The 23,767-nt window shown below is 39.5% G+C and overlaps 1 protein-coding gene across 5 annotated transcripts in view; it reads left to right on the top strand.

Moving 5' to 3' along the window:
* The window catches only part of gramd4a (GRAM domain containing 4a), a 73,191-nt gene continuing 49,424 nt past the window's right edge, over positions 1–23,767 (top strand). For 2 of the 5 annotated variants that reach the window (XM_042511133.2, XM_042511137.2), the window contains exons 1-3: positions 2–418; positions 10,632–10,845; positions 17,573–17,693. In XM_042511133.2, coding sequence (XP_042367067.1) covers positions 390–418; positions 10,632–10,845; positions 17,573–17,693 — 364 coding nt within the window. In that variant the 5' untranslated portion in view covers positions 2–389. Of the gene's footprint in view, positions 419–10,631; positions 10,846–16,157; positions 17,326–17,572; positions 17,694–23,767 lie in introns of those variants that run through there. The other 3 variants (XM_042511135.2, XM_042511136.2, XM_042511138.2) reach the window with 3 other exon arrangements.

Consider the following 23,767-nt stretch of genomic DNA (forward strand, 5'->3'; position numbering starts at 1 on the left):
TAACGGCCCCTTTAAGAAAACGGCACCAAGCACTGACGAAATTTCCTCGGCCCTGCTCCCTGCCCGTTTCTGCGAAATCAACAAGAGACGACGGCGAGCTAGTATCTGCAAGCCCCGGGCCGACACGGTGCTGGTCAGGGCAGCTCTCTCCAGACAGGAGGAGGGGGGGGACGCAACTGGTATTTTTTTTTTCCTCCTCAGTGTTTCCCTGCCTCACCGCTCCACACACAGCAGGAGACGACATTCAGTCGGTGGACAGAAACAAGCGGATATTGTTGGGATGGATGGACCAAGTGAGCAGTTTTCGCCGTGAGACTGGCGCTAATTTGGACGTCCTGAGCAGCAGGTGTACTGAAGGATAAAGCAGACTAAAGGCAATCTCAGTGTTCATGAAACTTTGCTACGATTTACGTGCTGGGTAAGAAGACCCGTTTTTTTTCTCTTTATAACCTTCAAATGTATATTGTCAGGGTAAAATATTGTTTAATGTCAACCGCTTGTCCTAATGTTTCGTCGGGGTCATCCAAAATGCGGATTATTTGACTCTCACGTAGTGTATGTTACAGATGTGAGAAAATGTCCGACCGTTTTGGGGTTTATTAAAACAGTTAAACTCGAGGCCTAGCTAACTTAAAACCGTTTAATTTAGCCGTTAAGGATGTAACGGCTGTTGGATATATAGGCTAACGGACACATTTGAATTTACTCGTGCCGTTTGGCCTTGTTAACGTTAAACCGTTGGAGGGAGTCCTGAACATTAAAATCTAACGGTCGTCTGTTGCCAGTTAGATTTTAAATAACGTCCTTTGCTGCTTTTTAAAGGATTGTATCGATGTTTTCTGAGTGCTCATTCCTCACACAGGCAATATTACTGAAAAATTACATAGCGTTGCTACTTTGTGCTCATATTTTTATTGCCTTTGAGGCAGCCATTTGTTTAGTATTTCATTCATGTGCAATGAAAATACATTTTCAGACTTGAAACTTGACCTTTTTCTACCACAGACAATGACAGACATTAAACTTTTATGTTGTTTTATGTCTTTGACAAAGTCACATATTAAAGGTCCCATTTTATGCTAATTTTCAAGTTCATGCTTTTATTTGGGCATTCTACAAGAATATGTTTCCATGCTTTAATTAAAAAAAACCCAAACAAAAACCACATTTTTTTTTCATATTGTCTGTCAGAATATACATGCATTCACCTGCAGTCTGCAACGCAGCTTTTTAGCATCTGTCTCTGTAATTCCCCCCTCCTGAAAAAGTCTAGTCTACTTTAAATGGTCAGCATTTCTGGATCTGCCACATCTGCGCTCTTGGCATCTTTGCAATGTAGTGCCCAAGGGATGATGTTTTTCTGTAGGCCAACCCAGAACTTAACTTCCCCCTGGGTCCCTCCTCAAAAAGTCTATGAGATTTTTCCGTCGGATTTTGGATTATTGCAGAAATTTATTTAATGTCTGAAAATGAGTAGGTGGAAGAGAATACTTAAAAAATGCTGCCTCTTTTTTAAAACTTTAGCAAAAAATAAAATGATTTTTTCCACTTTCTGCCCCAGTATTTGCCCTACATATCTCGATCAAAGCAAACAAACCAATCATAGGACAACATAGGAAGAGATAAACCTGAATAAAACATACAAACAAAATACAAAAACAAAGCCACTGAATAAAAAACATTCATATCTTGTACCCAGACAGTGTCAGTTCCCCTCTCTGTTCAGCCATCTCAGATCCCCTCAATATGTTGTTATTTTGTGTAAATTTGTTAAATGTTCAACATCTTTTTATTTTCACAGCTGTTCCATAAATAAAACATTTAAGTGGAATACAATGATATTTATAGTTATTCCTTATTGTTTCATGAACATTCAAATTCCTCTCAAATCATGTTAAATTTCCCTTATTTGAAACAACTTTTGCATACTATTAGGGAGCAGTTGATAATTTGCTCTTTAGAAGATTTGAACAATTTGATGTCAACCACATCTTTGAATTTTAGTGCTTATAATTTGATAGAGAGTGGATTTGTTGGTTCTCTATAAGTTTATGGCTGTTTTTATCTGTGGGGAAGTGGGGACAAGCGTTTGTTTCCTGCCCTGAACTGACCCCCACCATTTGGTGGCACTTTGTCCCCATGTGTTGGCTGTGTAATTTGAAAGAGAGGACAGTCTGACAACTTATTAGAGAAATATTGATTGATTATATCCTGTTTATGTAACTGCATGGTGAAATAATAGCAGTGGAGTAGGAGAGATGTCATGTTGAAGGCAGTGCGTGCAAGGGCACAGTAAAGTGTTTTCATGCTGTCTCTTGTAGTTTATGCCTAATGTTTGTCACAGCATGAGAGTAAATTTCACCTTGCCAATTCTGGTGTGACTGTTCACTATTGTAAGAGACCGTTGAATTCACAATGTCCTTCCCAAAACACTCATAATATGAGAGCTTTAAAAACCTGTTCCACAGGTGACTCTAAATTCATCATCTCGATCTATCCTTGAATGCAGCACAAGGGCAAATGTTGTTACTGTCTTCACAAGATAATAATGAGGTCAGGTGTAGCTATTTATTCTGCCATTTTTCAAAAGAGCCCATAAAAATGATGTTATGCCTTTGAACGAAAATACAACGCAAAAAAAGACAAAAGGGACAAATCATCAATTTTTTATGATTAAATTAATGCCAAACACAACTTGCACCTGACATTTGTCAAAACACAAACAAACCATTCAAAAGCTGCACTGCCAAAAAATAACCTAGACATGATGTTGGCTTTGAAATATGCATGCCATAACTGACTTTTATCCTTGTTCAGCCAACTACACATTGCCCAGCGGGTTGCATTAGTCGGCCAGATAAAAGCTAGTGCATTCTCCTTGTTCCTACCATGTCTTTTATTGTTCTTATCTCCAAATTTGTTGACTGAGACTCGACTGAGACTCCCTGTTTAGCCTCCAACTACAAACAGAGCAGAATGTATGTAATAGGTCTAATTAAAGTTTCTCATATCTGCACTCTCCTCCCTTCCTCGCATATCCCCAGGGTTTACATCAAATGAAAATAAGAGACTTGATAAAAACATTTACAAAAACATTGTGTATCCAGATTGAAACTTGTTTTTCAACTTAAAAAGAATGTGGATACTTTGTGGGTACTGCTATTGGGCTGTTTGGTTGGAGATGTAACAATAGCTGCCCAGGCCAGTGAGAAAATATTATTTTTTGTCATCTCAGTTAGAAATGCATCTTGCAGCGGACTGTGTTTCATTACTGACAGTTATTATTCAGCATGGCAGTAGCATGTTGTTTTTTCCCTCTGACCATCTGTTGCCTGTCTTTTCACTATGCAGTAAAGTGAAAGGATGCCCATGATCAAGAAATTACTGGAAAAGTTCTAACATTAAAAAAAAGAAGCTGTTTTTCAGGCCTTGAAATGGTTTTCAATTAACAGAAAGTTTTGCAAATATTGTTTTCGATATTTTTGGGGGTCAGCAAACTCTTTGTCACAGATTTTGCTCTTGCGTCTTCTTTAAGTTTGTTTTTGACACAATACTTTATAATCTCTATTATATGTACTGAAACAACTGTATATGTTAAACAAAAAGACAATTAATTATTTTGGCGGCTGCATAAATAAGTTTGGCTTGTAGTTTTTTTTTCATCCACCAGCTACTTTGGCCTGTAAGAATATATGTTTCAACAGTGCTCCTAATGAACGGTCCAGCTCCAAAAATAAAAAAATCAATGTGGTGGCAGATTTTTTAATAACGGCAGGTCGGCACAATTAAATGTGGGAATACCAAAAAGGGGGCAATTTTTAAAAACATGTTTTGAATATTTATTGTTAAATATTTGTGGGTACCCTGGAGTGAGCTAAACAAAAGTTAAGGCTACTCCTTGAAACATTCTGGTCAAGTGTGGTGAATGAGATGTCTAAAAGCCATGTTAAATTCTCTTTCTCTCTCACAGTGTCTTATGAAACTTGTAGAAGTTTAGATAAGCTCTACAGGTGAGGCCCTGCTGCACTGATCTTTGTTTCTACAGAAACCAAGCACCAGGGGAGATGCTGACAGGATGGCCTTACATGGTTTTATGCAGCACATTCGAGTCAGAGCACTTGCAAAAGGAAACGAGGCCTGCATCAGTCACCAAAGCGGAAACACTACACTGTGGCATTTGCAGCTAACAAGCGCTTATTGTCAAACTTTCTGTTATTTGAAAACAAAACCTGACTGCCTAATGTCCCAGAAAATACAGAAAGTGGCCTACTTGTGCAAGTGCTCTAGCCTGTATTGTACTCAACAGTATGTGGTTGTTTCCATTGCCCCCCTCCCTTTCATGCATGGCTGATAGGCAGCACCTATATAGGACGTAATTGTAGAAAGAGATACTTGCGTCTCATGTGGCTATACCATGCCAGTGTCCTCTTATCAGTGGAGGTAGCCAGGGGTGATAGTAAGGCCATTCACCTGGACGGTTATTGGAGTAAGATGAGTGTGTTTGTGTTTAGCGCAGAGCATTAAGGTTTATTACACTACCATCCAGTTTACATTATTAGCCCAACAATTGATACTCAGATGGAAATAGCCATGCCCTGACACTAAGAAAAAAATAATGTGATGCCTGTAATAGCACTCATAAAAAATGCAATATTATGGTTTCAATCAACAAGGATGTGCTGTATATCGGAAAAGATTGCATGCTGTACTTGCAATCTTGGCTTGTGATCACTGTAGCGTGGTGAATACATACTGTAGAGCTGCTCAGCTAGAAAGATAATCACTTTACAAGATGCTAGAGAGCAAAAATAGCCAGTTAATCGATAAAATTATGGTAAAAAAAAGAATCAACAACTGTCCTCTTTTGGAACATGTGATGGAGCTATTTGCTGATATAATGAAAGTATTAATTAATTAATTATTCAAGAGAGTAACTGCTGGATGAATAGATTAAAAGAAACTCTTTTATTACAGCCCTACTGTGATCACATGCATTAACCTATATTGTTTAGAATTCATTTTAACAAAATTACTTTACATCTTGTGTCTTGAATATTATTCACCAATAATGGACTGTTTTTTAAATGCATCTTTCTTTAGTGGCATTTCTTTATGGTGTTTTACAGAAGTCAGTTTTGGTTAATTATGTTGTAGCTCAGCACCCATCAATCAATAACTAACTGGTCATTTTTAAGAAAAAAAAGAAGCAAAATTACGTAAAGTACAAGAGACCTTTCGTTTTAGTCAAGTGCTCTATTGACTCAGTGCTGTACTGACACAGCTAATGGTGCTAACAGTGCTAACATACTTAACAATGCTGAAGGGGGTTTGCAGCTCAAAAAGGACTCACTGGGGTGAGCTGGGGGGAGTCTGGAGTGTTGACGCAACATATTTACAATGATGCTGCTGGGTTAGGCTGGTGTTACTAGCAGTAATGGCTGAATGAGCGGTGTCACTAACTAGCAGCCACTAGACCCAGTTTGCATGTAGTGCATTAAACTGAATTATAGCAAAATTAACCAATAGACCAACATGCATAACTGGTCAAAAATACTCTTGGCAGTTAACCAATAAACAGTTAACCATTAGATATTCCTAGTTTTTATTTGTAAAACTAAGGATGACCAACAGTTCAAAACCAAAATAGAGTAAATTTACAGTGATAAATAACATAATATAAAAGACTTAACATAATATATATCACTTTAATTTTTTTACAACAAAATAAAAAGTAAAAAAAAATTACAAAGTGATTATTAATAGTTGCTGATTGAACATTTGTCAATTAACTAATCATTTTGGCTCGAGCAGAAACTGTCACTGCAGTATTTAAAGATTCTGCACATGATTTTCCTTCTATTATAAAACAGAGAAATGCTGATGTAGGGCAGATGGCATTAGTCTGTCTCTTACAGCCTGATATCAGTGAATGGCTGTGATTGGCTGTTACAGTCAGTGTGACCTGTGTGACCAAGAGTAACCTCAAGCTACTACGGGTTATTAGCAGAGGATTACTCAGACAGACGTAAGCATACACACACACGCACACAGGCACATGCACACACAAAACAGTACATTGAAGCTTGTTGAGTGAACACACACCGGGCTTGTTAAGCCACTCACCCCTAACTAATGTATGCAGTAATAAACAAACACATCAGTGTGTGTGTTGCTTTTGTGTCATTTTGTCTAATGTGCATTTGTGTGTATATATCTTGCCTGGCTGTCATTGCACCAGCCTCTCCCCCAGCTCTTGTGTTAGCAATGACTTATGATTAGGTAAAGATGGATGGAGGTGTCTTTGTGTTATACATAACCGAGCAAATATATTGTTAGGCTCGTTTGTGTGTGTTCCCACAGTAACATTCGCATAGTGATCAGACCTTGAGCTAAAGCCCCTTACTCCTCCTCCTCCTCCTCCTGTCCTCTCTTTTCATCTTTCCAGCCTTCTATTTAAGATGATGTTGTGGTAAAAACTGCCTCTGGGCTGGAGGAAGAAATCCTTCAAAAAGGAAATAAATAAAGAAAAAGTAGCCCGAAGAACACTGCAGTGAAAAGAAATGAGTAATAGCATGGGATCAAGTAATGTGCTTTTAAATTAAAGCTTAGTTTATAGAAATTAGGGCTGTGTTTCATAATGTTAACACTTACCTACAGACTGAATGGAGTGTGATTTGTTTATTGCTTTTTTCTCTGGCACACTCAATTTATTGGGTGTTTTTTAAATTCATAAATTGCATCTGATGCATTCATTAGTCACTATTGTTCTGGCTTTGTTTTATGTTAGGTAGTGTAGGTGGTTGAGGTGACCAGTTGCTCACAGAGCTGTAGCACAGAGCAGGGTGGTTCAGGTGGTTATCGTGAGAACAGATTTCATTGTGACAGGTGTCTTGAGAAGAGGAGGGAAGTGTTTATCAAACTGCCACTCACCATGTTTCCACTCACCCCTCATGGAGGAAAGGTCAACCCATCAGTCACCTCTGTAATTTCCACTTGTATGTGCCCATGTGGGTGGATTGTCTACGTGAGGTAAAAAAAAATATCTGTATTTGCGCCTTTCTGTCACGTCTCCCCTCCTACAGAGATACGAAACTCTGTCCAGTAAATAATAAGAACGAACAGTTCCTGCCAGTGCTTTTCTTTATTTCTTTATTTCTTTATTTTGTTCATTATTGATGTCCTCCCACGTGGCAAAACAGAATGTCAAATATTAGCCTATATGTGTTTTAACCCACAAAATTCTTATTTGTGTCTGCATTTATTGATATTCCGCTGTAAATGCACAGTCTAAGAATCAAGGATAATAAAAAATAGTTTAGCAGCCTAATGTCCTGAGATCAACTCTTTATATTTTCTGGTTGTGATATTTGTGGCTCAATCTAATGTGTGCAGTTAAACAATCCATAAATACAGGTTCAGACACATTACCAACTGTAGTAAATCATAGTTACAAAGTCTCCTGACTCTGTGAGACACGTCAATGTCGGGCTGGTGGTGAGCTACTCCTACGCAGGTTTTTTTCCTAGTTTTTGCATTGCAATTGTCAGCCGTTGCCGGCTTTATTTTGGTTTATTGAGCATGTGAAATTGACATTGGAGATTGTGCAGCCCATTGGTAAAAGAAATGACTGTGATTAGGATTAAGAGGGCATGTGATCAAGACAAGTTTATGTTTGTTTTATGATGTGAAATTATTTTTTCAGCCACTAAGCTGCTCATATTTGTTTGTGTTATTGTTCATGCATGAAAAAAAAGCCCTTGGCTGCGTGTTGAAATAGAACTGTACTGACTCCGCCTACATGGAACTCAATGAGCTGGAGTCCGCCTCTAAGTGCAACTTAGTTTTTAACACTTTATAGCGGTTTTGCACAAAATAAAAACAACATTACAAATCATATTAATTAAAATAGACAATTTTAGTTTATTTACTGTCTTTTCTTTTTATGTACTGTCTTTGTCTAGTTTTCTGTTTATTAATGGTGAATACAGACTGCCGCTGCCTTCTGGTATAGAGAGTACTTTCCTCTCACCCAGGCGTAGAACTTGCATGCTAGTTAACCTTTGACTGTAGTCTTAAGGGTGAGCTCAGTGCACCTCTTTGGCTGAGACAAAGGTGAAGCAACAGTTGGCCTTCGTTGCAGCCTGTTCTTTGATATTGGTTTGGTGTGTCAGGGCCTTAACAGGAAGTAAAGAGGCAAACTAAGAGTGTCCTTCATGATGGTGAAGAGGAACAGTGTTCCCGAAGAGTGACCGAGAAGTGATGGTTGATCCAAAAAAGGATTTTGAATGTACCCTTTTTTATATTTACAAATATAAAAATGTTAAATTGGTAATCTATAACTTTGTTTTCATTCTCTCATGCAGCCTAAACACCTAGATGAATTGGTAGTCACTGAGAAAGCCAGGCTGGTTGCAAGTAAACAGTCTTCTAAGTTTCTAGGAACAGAGAGGATCACCCTAGTGGCAACAAGCAGGTCGTCTCATCAGTTATCCGGTTATTCACAAAAAAAACCCAACTGTTTGACAGCTTATCGGTCAGATAACTATCTTTGTAGTGTGACAGATATCCATCCAGTCAAACAGATAAAGTAATCTCTGAGGATTACATCAAGAAGGGCTACACTTGATCCCTTCCCAAATGACAAATCACAGCAGTCAAAAATCATCACATCCATCATGTTGACGATACTTTCTGTTGCTCCGTGCTCAGCTACCGGACAGGATGACGGATTGTTGTGACAATTTGAAGACATATTGCATTCGATCATGTCTCCTCAATGAGAATAAATAACCTCCTCTTCAACTAGTACAACAGGAATCTCACCGTTGTCTCGTTCAGTCAGAATTTCTCATTCAAAAAAGGACCTATTGGAGTTGGTGGCTAGAAAGTCAAGGTGCGGCCAGAGTTTAATAGGCCAAGAGGACATTTTGGAATTAGTTTCAGTTAGGGGATCAGTGTGTGTTTGCAGATGCATTGCCAGCAACACTTAAGCACCTGTTGTCATTAAAAGTGGCTCCCACTTTGATGCTTATTATGATCTATAGCAAATTTGTACTGTAGTGGGCTTATATTGGTTTACTGTCGGTGAGCATTAATGAGGTCATAAATCCTGTCTGTATTTTGTTCCTATCAGTGGGATTATTTTGACTGCAGTATCATGCAGCTGAATGCAGAGCAAATGCTGCAATATCATGACTCCTGTGACTCTGTCTATGGTGACACAAACAGCTCACTCCTATCTGTCATCATTACAACTCAGCGCCTGATACCAAAACACCAGCATTAAGCCTTTCACAGCCTCTTATGACCACTGCCACTGCTTCCGCTATGGAAATGAAATCAATAAATGAGGTTGGCAGATCTGCTGCTGTCGACTGTTTGGCAGAGGAGTGAAAGGATGTGGTTGTCATGGCTCTAACAGGGTTACCGGTTCCATCTTCCTTTGTAGGCAGAAGAGGAGAGCAAAAACGCAAACACTGCCAAGGTTAGAGCTTTAATAAGAGGTGTGAGGTTGCTGTTTGTTATGTCATATGTTACCTTGGGGAACGTTTTCTAAGGCTAGAAAGGGGAATTAAAATGGGTGTAGATGTCAGACAATTTAAGACTGGTGTGAATAGGGAGTTTACAGAGCTCACAGTGCAAGCTTTGAGATGCTTTCCCAAAATAAAATGCCAAAAGATAAGCCACCTGCTTAGATAAAATAATAGGTGTCATTCCAGTAAACGTCAAAGTTTGTTTTGTTGAAATTAGTGCCTAAAAGTGAGAATTTATAGAGGTGGAAATAAGAAGTGCTGATACTGAGAAACAGTCTTTGGTTAAGACCTAAATACTCAACCACGAGTGGATAGATGGCAATCAAAGGTTGTACAGACATTCATGTTCCCCTGAGGAGAAATTGTAAATTTACCCATCAGCTGGATCCGTATTGGGAATATACCTCTGTATTGTGGACTCTGTCTGTATATTGCATATTCATTTTATCTTCCGAACGTGAATTTTTTTACACATTTCTACGACTTCACTGCTCTTCATTTTAATATAGATATATTATTGCCATTTTTATTGTATTTTTTAAATATATTTTTATTATGACTTTATTCTGTCCTGTATTTATGTCCCCTAATGTCTGCTTTAGGTTTTTTAAATTTATTTTCTCTTACTATGTTTATGTCATGCACCAATATACAGCAAATTCCTTGTATGTGAAAACCTACATGGCAGTTAAGTGTATTCTGATTCAGATTTAGATTTATTATTTAGATCCAGCTTCTGCTCAAGCATTTAGTGCTTCTACCCTAAAGTCACAAGGATCCTGAGTTATAAACCCTGCCCAATCCTAAACACAAAATTTTACTGAAATCATACTTTCGGATTTTATGTACCACATCAGTTGAATTGAACTGAATATTTATTTATTACATTACTTGGTGTAATTGCCGTGCTTTAATTGTAACGTCCTCATTTTATCACCTTGAGCAAATGTGTAAGTCTAGTTTGTGGCAAAGTAAAGGGTTATCACTGAAGTGATTTGTGTATGTTAGGTTTTAATATGGTCAGAATAAAAGGAAAAATGGGAGCAGTTCATCACACAGTCGTACCAACAATGGCTCCTGTGTTTTGTGTCCCCACAGGGTTGCCGTCCGCCATGTTAAGGTAAAGCCCAGGTGCGCGGTGTTGACCATGCTAAAGCGCCTGGACAAGATCCGCTTCCGAGGCCCCAGGACGAGAGACGACTTCCCGGATTTGGCTGAGTCGCCGCCCGCCTCCGACAACGAATGTAGCGACGACATGCAGCTGAAGCCCAGGACAGCTGTGCGAGACACAGAGGAGATCCTGCGAGACCCTGTGAGTGCTCACCGTGCGCATACATGTGTGAATGTGTGAGTGTTTAGCCTGGACTTTTGACTCATGGCCACATTTGCAGCTGATCACATTTCATGGAGGAAGCAGAAAGTGAATTGTTTTATGTCATGTGCTTTCTTTTGATTTTTCAACCTTTTTAAATATTATGTTTTAAATATTAGTACTGAGTAGATGGTTATCTTGTTTATGTCTATACTGTATACACATTTAGCCTTGACGGGCTAGGACGAACACATATGGTGTTAATGTATTCTCATGAATTATTCCATCTGAAAAGGACATTCTGACCTCAGCATGACTCTAACATCATTTTCAGAATAAAACAAAAAACAGACAGAGGGTGGGAGATATGCAGTAGCTGCAGTTTCACCTTTCTGATGTTGTTTTAGCTAGCTTAATACATGATAATGGATGAAAACGTCACTTTGTTGTTTTGTTTAGTCCAAGTTTTGTTTTTGGTCACTCTGGAGAGAAAGGAAGGATGATGGAGGGCTGTGTTGTCATGGTACATATGTTCTGATGGCGGACATGGAATAGAGATGACAATCAACAGCAGACAAGAGCAAAAACTGTGAATGTAGCAGTGAGATGAGCAGATATTGGATCACAGGAAGGGAATGAAAAATGGAAGGAGAGAAAAGATTAAAGTGGAGAAGGTGATAAAGGAGGCCAGTTGACAGGAGTTGAGCCACAGAGGATTAGACTCGGAGATGTCTTGAGGGGAGGAGATGGACAGGATGAAGAGGAAGTGTTGAGAAGTTATCCTTGACTAAAAAATCTACATCATGTTTTGATATTTCTTCCTCCCACGTGAGATCCTGTTCATATTTCATGAAATCTGCAGCTCTCTCATCCTTGTGGGTGACTAAAACAGCAGTATTGTCGTCATCATCATTCACTTGCACCGATAGGAAGATACACACATTGAAAACACAAGATTAGTCACTTGATTGTATCATTTCCTGAATGAAGGCCCCAGGGATTTCTGTCGTTCTTTCACTTTCTCTTTGTTTCTCCCAAAATAGATAGCTGATATGACTGTTGCATGGGAGTCATTCTGCTGGGTTTTCTGCATCCTATTGAAAGCTGCAGTGCATAATGCCGGGTGTTCAATGAGTGGCACAGTTACATCATTAGATCATGAGCAATATTTATTTATTCAGTAATCTAGCTGACTGTGGGCCCGAAAGCGTACTCTGTGGGCATGTGCAACATGTGTTTGCATTTGCATGTATGCACTCGTGCCTCTCTGTGTGCACAACTGACTGTGAGCTGGTGTTTTTATGTCTGTAATGTGTACTGGTGTTTGGCTGCGTTAGTACCATCCCACTGGGAGGGCATCGCCCACATCATGGCACTGATGAGTCACACTCCATAGCCCCAAAATAGACAGAGCTAGCTTCCATCCCTGCTGGGACACACACACCACACACAGGAGACATGCAGTCGCTCTGCCACAAAGCATGCTGTTGCATTCAGTGTCTAGAAGCTGCTGCTGCTTGGTGGAAATCTAAGCTGTGTAGTGCCCTTATAGGCCCTACTGGAACATCGGAGCCCACCCAGACTCACTCCAGGACCAGATCACATAACCTGCCTCTAAACTTCACCTTTATTACCTCATATGTTAAAAAGAAGACAGGGTGTGTGCCCTTGGGCTGCGTGCACAGACTTTTTGACACACTAGCTTGTGTCATCCATACTAAATAGGCAGAATGTCACTGGGCAGATGGTGTTCAGTCATTGCAGAGACGACTGCATACGACCTCAGTGGCCTCTCCTTACTTTCTCTGCAAGATCAGGTGGCTGCCTCACTGCGTCTGTCATACTTTGTTTCATCGTAGTCGTTATCTATAGCACATTTAAATTACATTTTGAAATACAGAAAGGTAAGAGGATATGATGCAGGTCTAAACAATGCCTGCTAGGAACATATTAATAGATTTTACCACCCAGTATCATCAGCTTTTTTGGCATTATTTTACAATGAATAGTCATTATTTACATGACAAATGTGAGTTTATTTATATATCTATTAGGGCTGTCAGTGTTAAAGCGTTAATCAGAATGCGATTAAAGTCTGTACATAACACTTTTGTTTATTTTATTTATTTTTTATTATTTAATTGTTAATCTCCAGTCAACAATCCTGTCTTTAGGAGGCTGTACTGGGCTGAGTTTCAAAGCTAGAGCTATGATACTGGTACCATATGAAACCAGGAAAGGGTCTACATAATAGCCCAAAGTTTTGCTAAATTTTAGTGATGGAAAAACGGCATGGCCATTTTGCAGGGGTCCCTTGACCTCTCACCTTAAGATATCTGAATGAAAATGCGTTTCATGAGTCCTCCTTTTACAGACATATCCACTTGATGTACCATGCAGTCATTTGATTCCTAATCAAGACAATTTGGAAGGAGTTGCTTTACTTTGTCAATATGGACTTCAGTCCTGTTTTGTAGTACAAAACAAATTGAATCAAAAATAGTGATTAAAAAATTGTAATTAGTTGTGATTATTAACTATTGAAATTTTGCCATTATTCAGGATTTTAAAAATTAATCTTTTGCCAGCCCTAGTATCTATATAAGATATAAATAATAGCTTTACATACATGTTTTTAGCTGGATGAATTTACATTTTGATTAGATGGATTTCATTTTTAATTTAAAAGTCTCTCAAAGCTAGAATGTCATATATTTAAAATTATGATTAGAAGCCACTTAACCAACCATCAGTGCTGAACAGCTCTTCAATTTGCCGCTCCATGCCAGAGTCAGTGCACTCAGTGGAGAGTCATGAATGCTTGAGCCTGTAATCATGTCCACAGGATTTAAAATCAAGTCTCTTATCTCTTTTAGTTACATAGTAAGGGCCAGCAATAAACTCTAGGGCAGGAAAATTAAAAAAAAACAAACAAAAAAAAAAAAAAAAATGCAGAACTGAATAGTAATCCCCCCATTGAAATGTAAGTCAAACAGCAAATAGTTTTTTGTGCTTTTGACTTGAATCCATCCCAGAATATATAAGATGTGGGTTTTTGCTAACTAGTTTTATGAAGAGCTGTGAATTGCGTCTTTGGAGGCAGCTGATGCTGCTGTGGAGGATTGCGGTTGTCTTTAGCAAGAAGACTGCTGCCTTAATCGCTGTGCTAGTTCTGATTTTTGTTCTTTTGTAGCTGCTCTCTGGTCTGAGCAGAAAGTGTTTGTGTTTCATTAAGCTGTTTCATTTTTTATAAAGTGGCAATATTTGAGTTTGTTAATGTTGCAGAATTTTTGCTTGTGCACCATTTTTAAAGAAGTCAAGAAATCACAGGGTTAACAGGAAGTCAGGTTGGGGAGGGAGGAGGGTGTATGGTTTCTCTTCGACATAAAAGTGAAAGTAGAACAGACAGTTCAGATTTTGTGTCTGTCAAGGAGAGTCTAACTGCAATATCCTTTTTTACCATTTGCAGAGGATTCACATTCACTCTGTTGACTCATTTAATATCATTTTATCAGTTAAACTGTAATTGATGACAGCATGGTAATGTAGCGTGATGTGCCTTAAATGTCCAACTTTTTGTTATGGATCTTCTGATTTAGAAATTCTGGGCCTTTAATGATGTTTAAAATCAGAATAAAATCAACAGTGAGAGGTTGAATGCATCATAATTTAACTCAGTGCAACCTATGTGAGCTGTTTGTTGTGGTCAATGACTGTTTAGATCAAACATTAACTAGCAACCTACTGCCAATTTGAACACAGACTTGTTGTTTATCATGAGGCATTATCAAAGAAACAATGTGGTCTGTCAGTGTCTATTGTGTAACATTTTCTGTGACAGCCCAAATATCTTTCATTTTAATTATTGGACATGGCTGATTAAAACATACCACCAGCCTGCTAGACCAGCAATCTGCCAAACATAGAAAAGGTCTCTTGTGATATGTGTGTGCTCATGAGCAGAACAAGGCCTTGAAATCACATCTTCTGTATTTGCCCTCCTACTGTGAGACACATTGGGACTCATGAGAAAGTTGCAGGCTTAAAAAGCACAACACGAAGGAAAGAGTATTTAAAAAGTGTGTGAGATCCCTGGAGCCGTTCTCGCAGATGATCCAGACATTTCTGTGTCAGTTATGCGCTGAGGCAACCCATGGACAGTGTCCTTCTCGTGACTGAGTGCAGAGAGAGAGGAGGAATGAGGAGGAAAAAAGGATGAGATGAGAAATACAACAGATGAGTGAGGAGCGTGAGGAGGAGGATAAGGCGATCAGACAGTTGAAGTGTCTAAACAAGAGGCAACAAAAGCAGTGGCAGACAACATTGAGATCTTCGCTGTCTTAGACTCATTGGAAAGAGCTTACTGGGACGAAGCAGACAAGAGAATAGACACAATAATAGCTCTATAACAGAATTAAATAGAACTAAAAAGCAAGAATGAGCGCACACAAACTGGTGAAACATTTTCAGTACTTTTTCATTCACTTTTCTGTATGTGTTGATGGAGGATTTTATTGCAGTCAAATGTACTTAAGAAAAATGTCAGTCTTTTCTTCTGTTATTCTTGTTTGTTTTGTTTGTTTCTTTTGGATTTCATTCAATTGATGAAAGTTTTAGAAATGAGAGAAAGAAAAACTTTTTAAAAATGTTTTCATGTAGCTGCAGTCACTGTCATCATCCTTGTACACGTTTTCCAGTCTTTTGTGGATGTTTATAGGGGTTTCTCCCTCTGCGATAAGGAATTCTATGACAGCTCGATGACAGATAATTAAAATAGAAGACAAAGGGTTGCCACTTATTTAACTTTATCGTTTCTAGATGCAAATACAACATCATTTCTTTCAGCCAGGCAGAGAATGGTGGAGGGAGTAGGTGATTTCCAGGTTGGGAGTAATCTTTGCCTGGCTAGGATTGTTGTGAAAGCAATCATGTGATTCTCATTTAAGATGAAGAGGATGGGCTCCGCTGGCACCCCGAAGATGGCAGATAACAGTGGTTGTTATTTAGCAGCATCGAGAAAGCGGAAAGCCAGAGTTGTTGATTGTGGTCTATTTGCAATTTAGGTTCACAATACAATGCAGAAAATGTGTGTTGGCAACATCTGTTCACCTCGAATCCACACCAGACTGAGAAGATTAGTTTTACATTTCGAATAAGTTCTGCTCAGTGACCTTATGTCTACCTTGAACAGAACTGACATGATAAGAGGCTGAGAGTGGGTGTGAAGCAAAAGTGCAGCTGCTATGTGAATATCACAACTCTGATGCTTTCAGAATTCAGTGATAAAATGTTTAGAACATGTAAGTCATGGAAAAGATAATGGAGTTTTACAGCAGGACAGTGAGATTTCTATGCTCACATCAGAAGGACACGAAAGAGGGAGAGGAGGAACACAATAATTAATCAGCCGATAATCGTCCAGGGTGACGTCAGGGCTTGACCCACTTTTGATAACCGGGAGGTACTGACTGAGAGTTGACGACTGCATTAATCAACATGAAGGTGTGCTCATGTATCGTCCTTGGACAAAACCATTTATATTTGAAAAAACACAGCTGACAAAATCCAAACCAAAGCGCATTTTAGCCGAGCGCTCGTAATGCAGCAAAACTTCTTTTCACTCCTGTCGCCTGCTCCTTTCATCTCTGGCGTGTCCTCCGCGTCTTTGTCTTTCTGCCTCTTTTTGCCTCCTTTCTCTCCTTTTATCCTTCTGCCTCCATTTAATTCTCACAGCCTCCTTCTCTCTCTGTTTTGCTCTCTTCAGTCAACATCCTTTCTCTCTTCCATGACACACTTCTCAAAGAGGCTTTCGTTTGTTTTCTTTGAAGTGCTTCTTTATTCAGGGACACTCTCTCCATCTCTGTCTCTATGTCCCGCTTATCTTGTTAAGCTTTGGCTCGCTCCCAAAGCACATTTTTTCAGGTCAGTGTCAGTTTTATGCTATCTCTCTCGCTCATTCTCTCGTGGTCTTTGCAGAGCACATCAGCTAAAGACATTGCAGTGTGTCTATGCAGGCACACACAAACCATGCTGGGTGCTGTCAGGGAGAAGCTGCTGCAGCGCGTGTGTGTGTGTGTGTGTGTGGCAGGAGTCTTTTAAAGGACCCTTGCTGTAGCAAGCAGCGATTCTCAACCTGCAGTGCTCATCATCCACCAGCACCGCTGTCTCTCCCCTCCTCTCGCTCCATCCTTTCCTCTCCCTCCATCACCCACTCACCCCTTTTTTTCCCCCTCACACTGAGTCCCCGATTCCTCTCCTCTCTCAAACAGACGTCACCTCTCAATCATTATCATTCCCTCGGTCCACCTGCACACATGTTCTGTTGTTCGCCATGTTTGTCAGGGTTAAAGCCCTTAGTCATAAGGGTGTGTGAGTCATCAGTGTTGCTGTAGTGAGAAGAGGAGGGGGATTCTCCTCTTTTTCGCCTTCCTCATCCCATCACGCTCCAGCTGGACTTAGACCGGGACAGGAAACGTTAGCGTGAGTCATGGCACCATGCTAATCTGCGTGTGTGTATGTGTATGTTAGATCATACGGGATTTCCCTGCTTGTGTGCCCTTGTATGTTTTTTGTTGTCATATAATTCTAAAACCAAACCTCCTTGTCTTTTGTGTTTTCATTTTTGAATGTGAATGTTGGTGTGGATGTGTGTGCATGATTTATCGTGTGTACACTTGTGTATGGGCTGTATGCATCAATGTGTGTGTGTGTTTGTGTGCATGTACAGGCAGGTTCGGGGTCTCCCACCATGGCTGCGGCCATCCAGGACTTCCAGAGGTCGGAGTCAGACCGACTCAATGAAGTCAAAGGTCACCTGGAAATTGCCTTATTGGAGAAACATTTCCTACGTGAGTATGCATGCACACTCAGACATGAGTACAGTACTATGACAGTAGTTCCCAACCAGTCCAGTCACGGGGTCCAAATTTCTACTTAGTCATTGGTTTAAGGTCCACACAGTGTAATATAGTAAGTGTTTTACTTGCGTTTGGCCATGTTGTTCAGCTAGTTTGCTGTCTGTTATTCATTCAATCTACAGCAGGAAACAACACTTCAAAATAAAGTGTTTTTACACATGTGACATGTTCGTAAGCCATCACTTGTGGTCCAGTCAGAATGGACCCATGACCCACTTTTGGACTGTGACCCACCAGTTGGGAACCACTGGTTTAAGACACTTTCTGATCTTTTTTTTTTGAGCTAATCCCTAAAATTGCACTCAAAATATACAAACATACATTTAAGCCTCAAGATTTTTTATTTGACAGAATTTGTCTTTAGAGCACTCAAACATGAGGATTTTATTTGTTCTGTTGTTTGTGCCAGTTGAAGTTAAAACTTGTAGTCACTGTGTTGTTTGTTATACTTGTGGTTTCATTTTTTTCACAAGCTGCCTCTAATTTTAGGTCGAGATTTCCTACTTTACCCAGCATCCTTCTTGTCAGCTCTTAAAGAAAAAAACTTTGACAACTTGAGTAATTTTCATGGTTAGAGATGGTCTGCAGCATCTGGAATAAGGACGCTTGGGGAAAGAGTGTTCATAGTTCATAGTCTTGTAGTAATGACTATATGTTGTGGAGATACTGCCTCTCAGTTTCTTATCTACACTACATTTGCTGCTTTTTCTGATGGCATGCAGAGTGACTGTAGCAGGAAGCTTCCTTTATTTGATTAGATGCTCTGGTTAAAGTATGCTGTAGCTGAGATGAAAGTCTCTCCTCAACACCCCATGCTGGCACTTGCTGATGTCTCATCAATTTACTGTAACAATGAACATGCTCTCAGTGAGAGGGATCCACTTACAGCTTTTGATGACATCTAGCTCTTGCTCTTGATAAGGGTCTGCTTTGTTCACTGTCTTGCAGAAGGTTAGTTTTGTACATTACTCTTGCTTGCTGTGGGCAACTTGACCCTAACAGACTGGCAGTCCAACATAACATTGATATGTTATGCTTATTACATGAAGCAGAGTTGCTGAACTTAACTTATAAGCTATAATAAGCCTTTTTTTGTGTTAGCATAATGTTTGCCATTATTCATATTAATAATATTACCTAATACGAGAGTTTTAACATGTCTTAACTTAGAAAAATTAGGATAACTCAGCCCCCTGCTCTCAGTTTTGGCAAACTTTTTTTCAGTTTCACAGATGCAAGTCAGCTTCAAATTATGATAGGCACACAAATTTAAATGGATTTAAGATTAAATCTGATATTTAGAATAGGCAGTAATAACAGTAGCAGCTTGTTTTGCAAACTTTATGTATATATGCCTCTTTTTGCAACCGTGAATTACACTGTTAGTGTAATGGAAGCAAGCAGCTACTGAGCTAATAAAAATCAATTTACCATGCTACACCAGAAAGGCACACTGTAAGGTGACGCATCCATTAAGCAGGCAGTGCATCCTCAGTTGCCCTACAAACCTTTTTATTCATTCATTCATGTGATAATTGTACCATGCATAACCCTGCAACCTACAGTAGAGTGTCTACAGGGATTTAAGTGCCTTTGTCAAATTGCTGGCCACATTAAAAAACACAAAATGCATGCTTTTCTGAAAAAATAAAAAGGTTAGTTTTTTGATCTTAATTCAGCCAGTCCATCATAATACCCTGACTCTGCAGTTCTCCTGCAGCTTTTGGTTTCATAGCCAACAACTGCACTATTTAATTTGCTTTCACAACTTTCATTAACCTCATTTTTAGCTGCAGACATCCTCAGTTAAAAGTCCAAAAACCTAACTGTGTGTTACCTGTCGAGCAAAAATCAACAGGTAAACAGTGACACGCTGGTGAACATAGTGGGGTATTTAGTAGCAAGGAGTCAGATATTTCTCTCGAGATGATGGAGACCAAAACAGAGCTAAAAAATGAGTGACTGTTGGACTTTATCAGGTGCACAACTCCAAATGAATATTTACTTCAACAAATGTTTTTTTAAGGCTGGACTTACAGTGTAAGGCTGTCAATTTTCCAAAATGTCCATTTTCAACTAACTTCTGTTTTTTTTTTTTAATTGATTAAAAACGCAACCCCACATAGTAGGGTGGGTGTTATGATGGTATATATTGTGCAGCAGTAGGAAAGTGTCCACCACTAGAGATTTGGCTATACTGTTTGTACTGTGGGTGCTGTTGGGGTCAGGCTATGCAGCAAATCAGGGCTGCAGTCTCGTATGGTTCTGAGTGATCTGGTGAATCCAGTTTCCTCACAAGGTCACTTGATTAGGGAAGACATGGAGCGGAAGAGTGAGGTTGTAAATACAGAACCTATCCAGAATCTGTAAAATTTGAAATTATTGTTCTCTCTCTAAACCTTAAAGATTCATGTTTTTGAGTCAGGGCTGGGCAATATATTGATATTATATGGACATATCATGTGATATCAGACTAGATGTTGTAAAGATTTTGGATATAGTAATATTGTAAGCATTGTCATTTCCTGGTTTAAAGGTTGCATATACAGTGATGACATTTTCTGAACTTACCTGACTAGCTGTTCTAATCTTTTCTTTACCCACTTTTTTATTATGTTCATTTAACTGATGGGTATTTATCAAAAATCTCATTGTGTAAATATTTTGAGACAGCACCAATAATTAACCCTGTAATATCTCTACAAAATCTCTATATTTGTGGGGGAAAAAAAACCCAAAACAAAACTTAATATTTCATTTTCTGCAGATTGCCCTGCTCTATTTTAAGTCTTATGTCTGTAACTCAAGTGTTGTCTCATGTAATGCGGTTGTTTTTTTGTTTTTTATGGAAGTTCCAAATATGTGTGCAAGTTTACAGAACAATTACTGTATCATGATACAAAAAAAACATGTAGCATGATGGAAGATTTTTACCCATCCGCACCACATAGCTCCCCCTTCCAATTTGTTGTACATGTGCATTCACAGGATTTAGCTCTCTATTCATGAAATCAGGGACCAGAAGCATGACTGCCTTTAATGCTGCAACCTCCCTGGTGAAACTCTTATGGGCCTAAAATATTCTGCATCTGTTACTGTTACGGTGGAGTTCTAGGGTGAGATAAAAATGGCATGTTTGGGATTCACTGTTTATCTGTATATTGTAGTCCCTCAAAAACAGTGAATGGGGGGTGGCAGAGAGACATGGGAGCCAGCCTGATGTGAAACAAACTGCATGATGATGAGTCCACTCAACTCACCACACACATTTACAAGCTTGTCTAACCTAGTATCCGATGAGGAGAACTGGTCGTCCTGTACCATGCAGCATGTTGAAAGTCCCGTGGTGCGTAATAGACTGTGAAGTCCCCCCCCTTCCTTTGCCTTCCAACTGTGTGTGTCTATTAAAGAGAGAGTGAGAGACAGGGAGAGAGTGTGAAAGAGAATACCTCAGGCGATGTCCTCTCCCATAATGCCTGTGCCTGAGCTAAAAGGGCTGGATTCATTGTCACACCGTCAGGAAGCTAGCTAAATGAGCTCCCCCTTCATGGACCTATCTTCCTTCCTGTTTGCCCTTTCCTTTCCCCCCTCCCTCCTCTGAAAAAAAAAATGCTCTCGAGCTCTCTTTGCCTTTTTTCCCTCCATCCCGCTGTGCTGCTCTTTCAGTATCTGCCTGCCATTCCCTGCTCCTCTTTTTGCTCATTTATCCCCTTCTTTTCTTTTATCATGCTTTTGATTTCCCTTTTTCTTTGTCGAACACAACAGAATCATGTTTTGAGATTCCTCTGAGATCTAACAAACACACATGCTTGCACATGCACATTCAAGCCGCCACCAGCTGTGACAGTTTCAAGAGCTCAAAGAGTTAAGAACCGTAATGTAATCGTTGCTCTACCTAGGATGGCAGCCACTTTGGCATTTTGTGTGGGGACTCCGATGCAGAGGAACCTTCATACATGCCGCTTTCAGTTGTTGATTGGTAAAGGATAGTAATGCCCCTGGGTGATGTTGTTGTTTTGCTTCTAACCTTACCATGAGGGCTTTGTGTTTTTTAGTCCCTCTGTTTTTTTGTACCCATCCATCGACTCACCCTTTCTGTCTCACTCTCTGGTTATCCATTTCTTTCATGCCTCTCAGCCTCCCGTCCTATCTCTGACCAGTGTAATCGTACTGCGGGGAACACTGAAGCATGACAATCCATTAGCACCTAATGGAGTCTGTAGCTCTCTGCCCTGCACTCTAGTTACTGGTATTCTATTTCTACTGTTTTCCTTTGTGATCTACTCTGCTTTTCTTTGCTTTATGTAGTGATCATACACTGTGTGTGATTCCTTGCACTTTATGGCCAGTTTATAGAAAGACCCACATGTGTGTATTCATCATATTTTCAGTTACTTGTTGAGAACTGATGAATACACCCTTGTATGCTCATACAATTTACCATTAGCTAAAGCTAATGAGATTAGTGGGGGGAAACAAACGATTCCTTGTAGCAGGACATTATAGGTTTATGTGTTGTGAAATGGCTTTTCTGGAGCATAGGACAGAAAAAAAACATACTGTGAGAAGACTTGCCATATTTCGCACATTGAATGGATGTAGTAATGCATTGATTTAAAGTTATATTGCTCAAGAATTAAGGTTTGGCCGATGTGAAAATTTTCAAACCAGTTTGATATTACGCCAAACATTGGACCGGACCTGTTAATTTACCAGGTGTCCCAAATAATTCAGCAGCTGCTCCTCAGTGGAACATAGTGACACCATGTCCCAACATAAATGTATGTCCGACTATCATGTAGCATCATGTGGCATCATATAACAGAGTCCTCTGTCCAAACAGAATCCATTAAAATATGCACTCCTGCTACTTGATGTAAACAAACTATGGAGCTATCAGCTGTGTTCTCAAGATCAGACCGGATACATTACCATTTAAAAGATCCGTGAGTAGCCCACTTGCTACCCTCCTATGTTTGTAAGATTACTGTTTAAGAGAAATATGTTTTATATTATGATATTAATAGGAAATTACATACAAGATAGCAAACAGCAAATTCAAATTCATTATCTCAGATTGTTTTCAGGGACATTTACCTTAGCAGAAACTTTAAGCTTCCTGGCAGTCTCCCTCCAGACAATTGACACTGTGTTTAGGTTTGTTTAGTAAAAAAAAAAAAAAAAAGGTTTTGTTTAAGTAATTCCTTATTTTGACCTAATGAAACAGCCAATCCTTTGCCACTGCTATGCTTCCAAAGCCAGTTACAGGAATAAATAGTAAGACTGTCCAAAGACAGTTCAGCTCACAACAGCACCTGTAGGACCTGTAAGGATTCCTCTTTCATTGGCTTTGAATCCAAAATTGTGCCCTATTGGTGCTGTTTTAGTCTCTAGAATAGTTCTGCCATGTCTCCTCTCCTCAGCCAAAAAAGGAAACAAACACAGCATGCACTGCTCCCCCCCTTCCCCCCTCTGCTAAAATTTGATCTCTCGGCAGTCAATTAATTTCTGTGGCTGACCTGTATGACACTAGTGGCTACGTTAGTCCATTTATAAACATATATATTGATCAGGCTGTCATATGCTTAATACAAATTTATTTGACTTGAATTTAGTGCTGTGACTTAGGCTACTTTTGAAATTGTCAGAACGTGACATAATTATAAATGCCAACTCAGCTGGTTTGCATAAATCAAACGGGTTTAAGCTCGTAGGCTGGTCTGGACCAGCAAAACTGGAAATCAGCCCAACAATGGTAGTTATTGGTGTCAAGGGCAGCTTGATACCAAGTACCCAGGATTCTGGAGGGAGCAAAACCTTCCTTGCTGCTTTGTCACATATGCAACAGAAGAACAACTGCTGTATTTGTTTACGACAAAGCCAAACAAAGCTCACTCTGTGTTTTAATAAGGAAGTCTGTCAGTAACTGACATTTTTCCAATCATGCTATGACCAACTGCGATCTGTTTCAGGGAGTACACGCAGAGAGTATTTTTCCTCAGAAC

The sequence above is a fragment of the Plectropomus leopardus genome, chromosome 22 (assembly GCF_026936395.1).
Source record: "Plectropomus leopardus strain MGB_pleo_1.0 chromosome 22, ASM2693639v1, whole genome shotgun sequence".
Lineage (NCBI taxonomy): Eukaryota > Metazoa > Chordata > Actinopteri > Perciformes > Serranidae > Plectropomus > Plectropomus leopardus.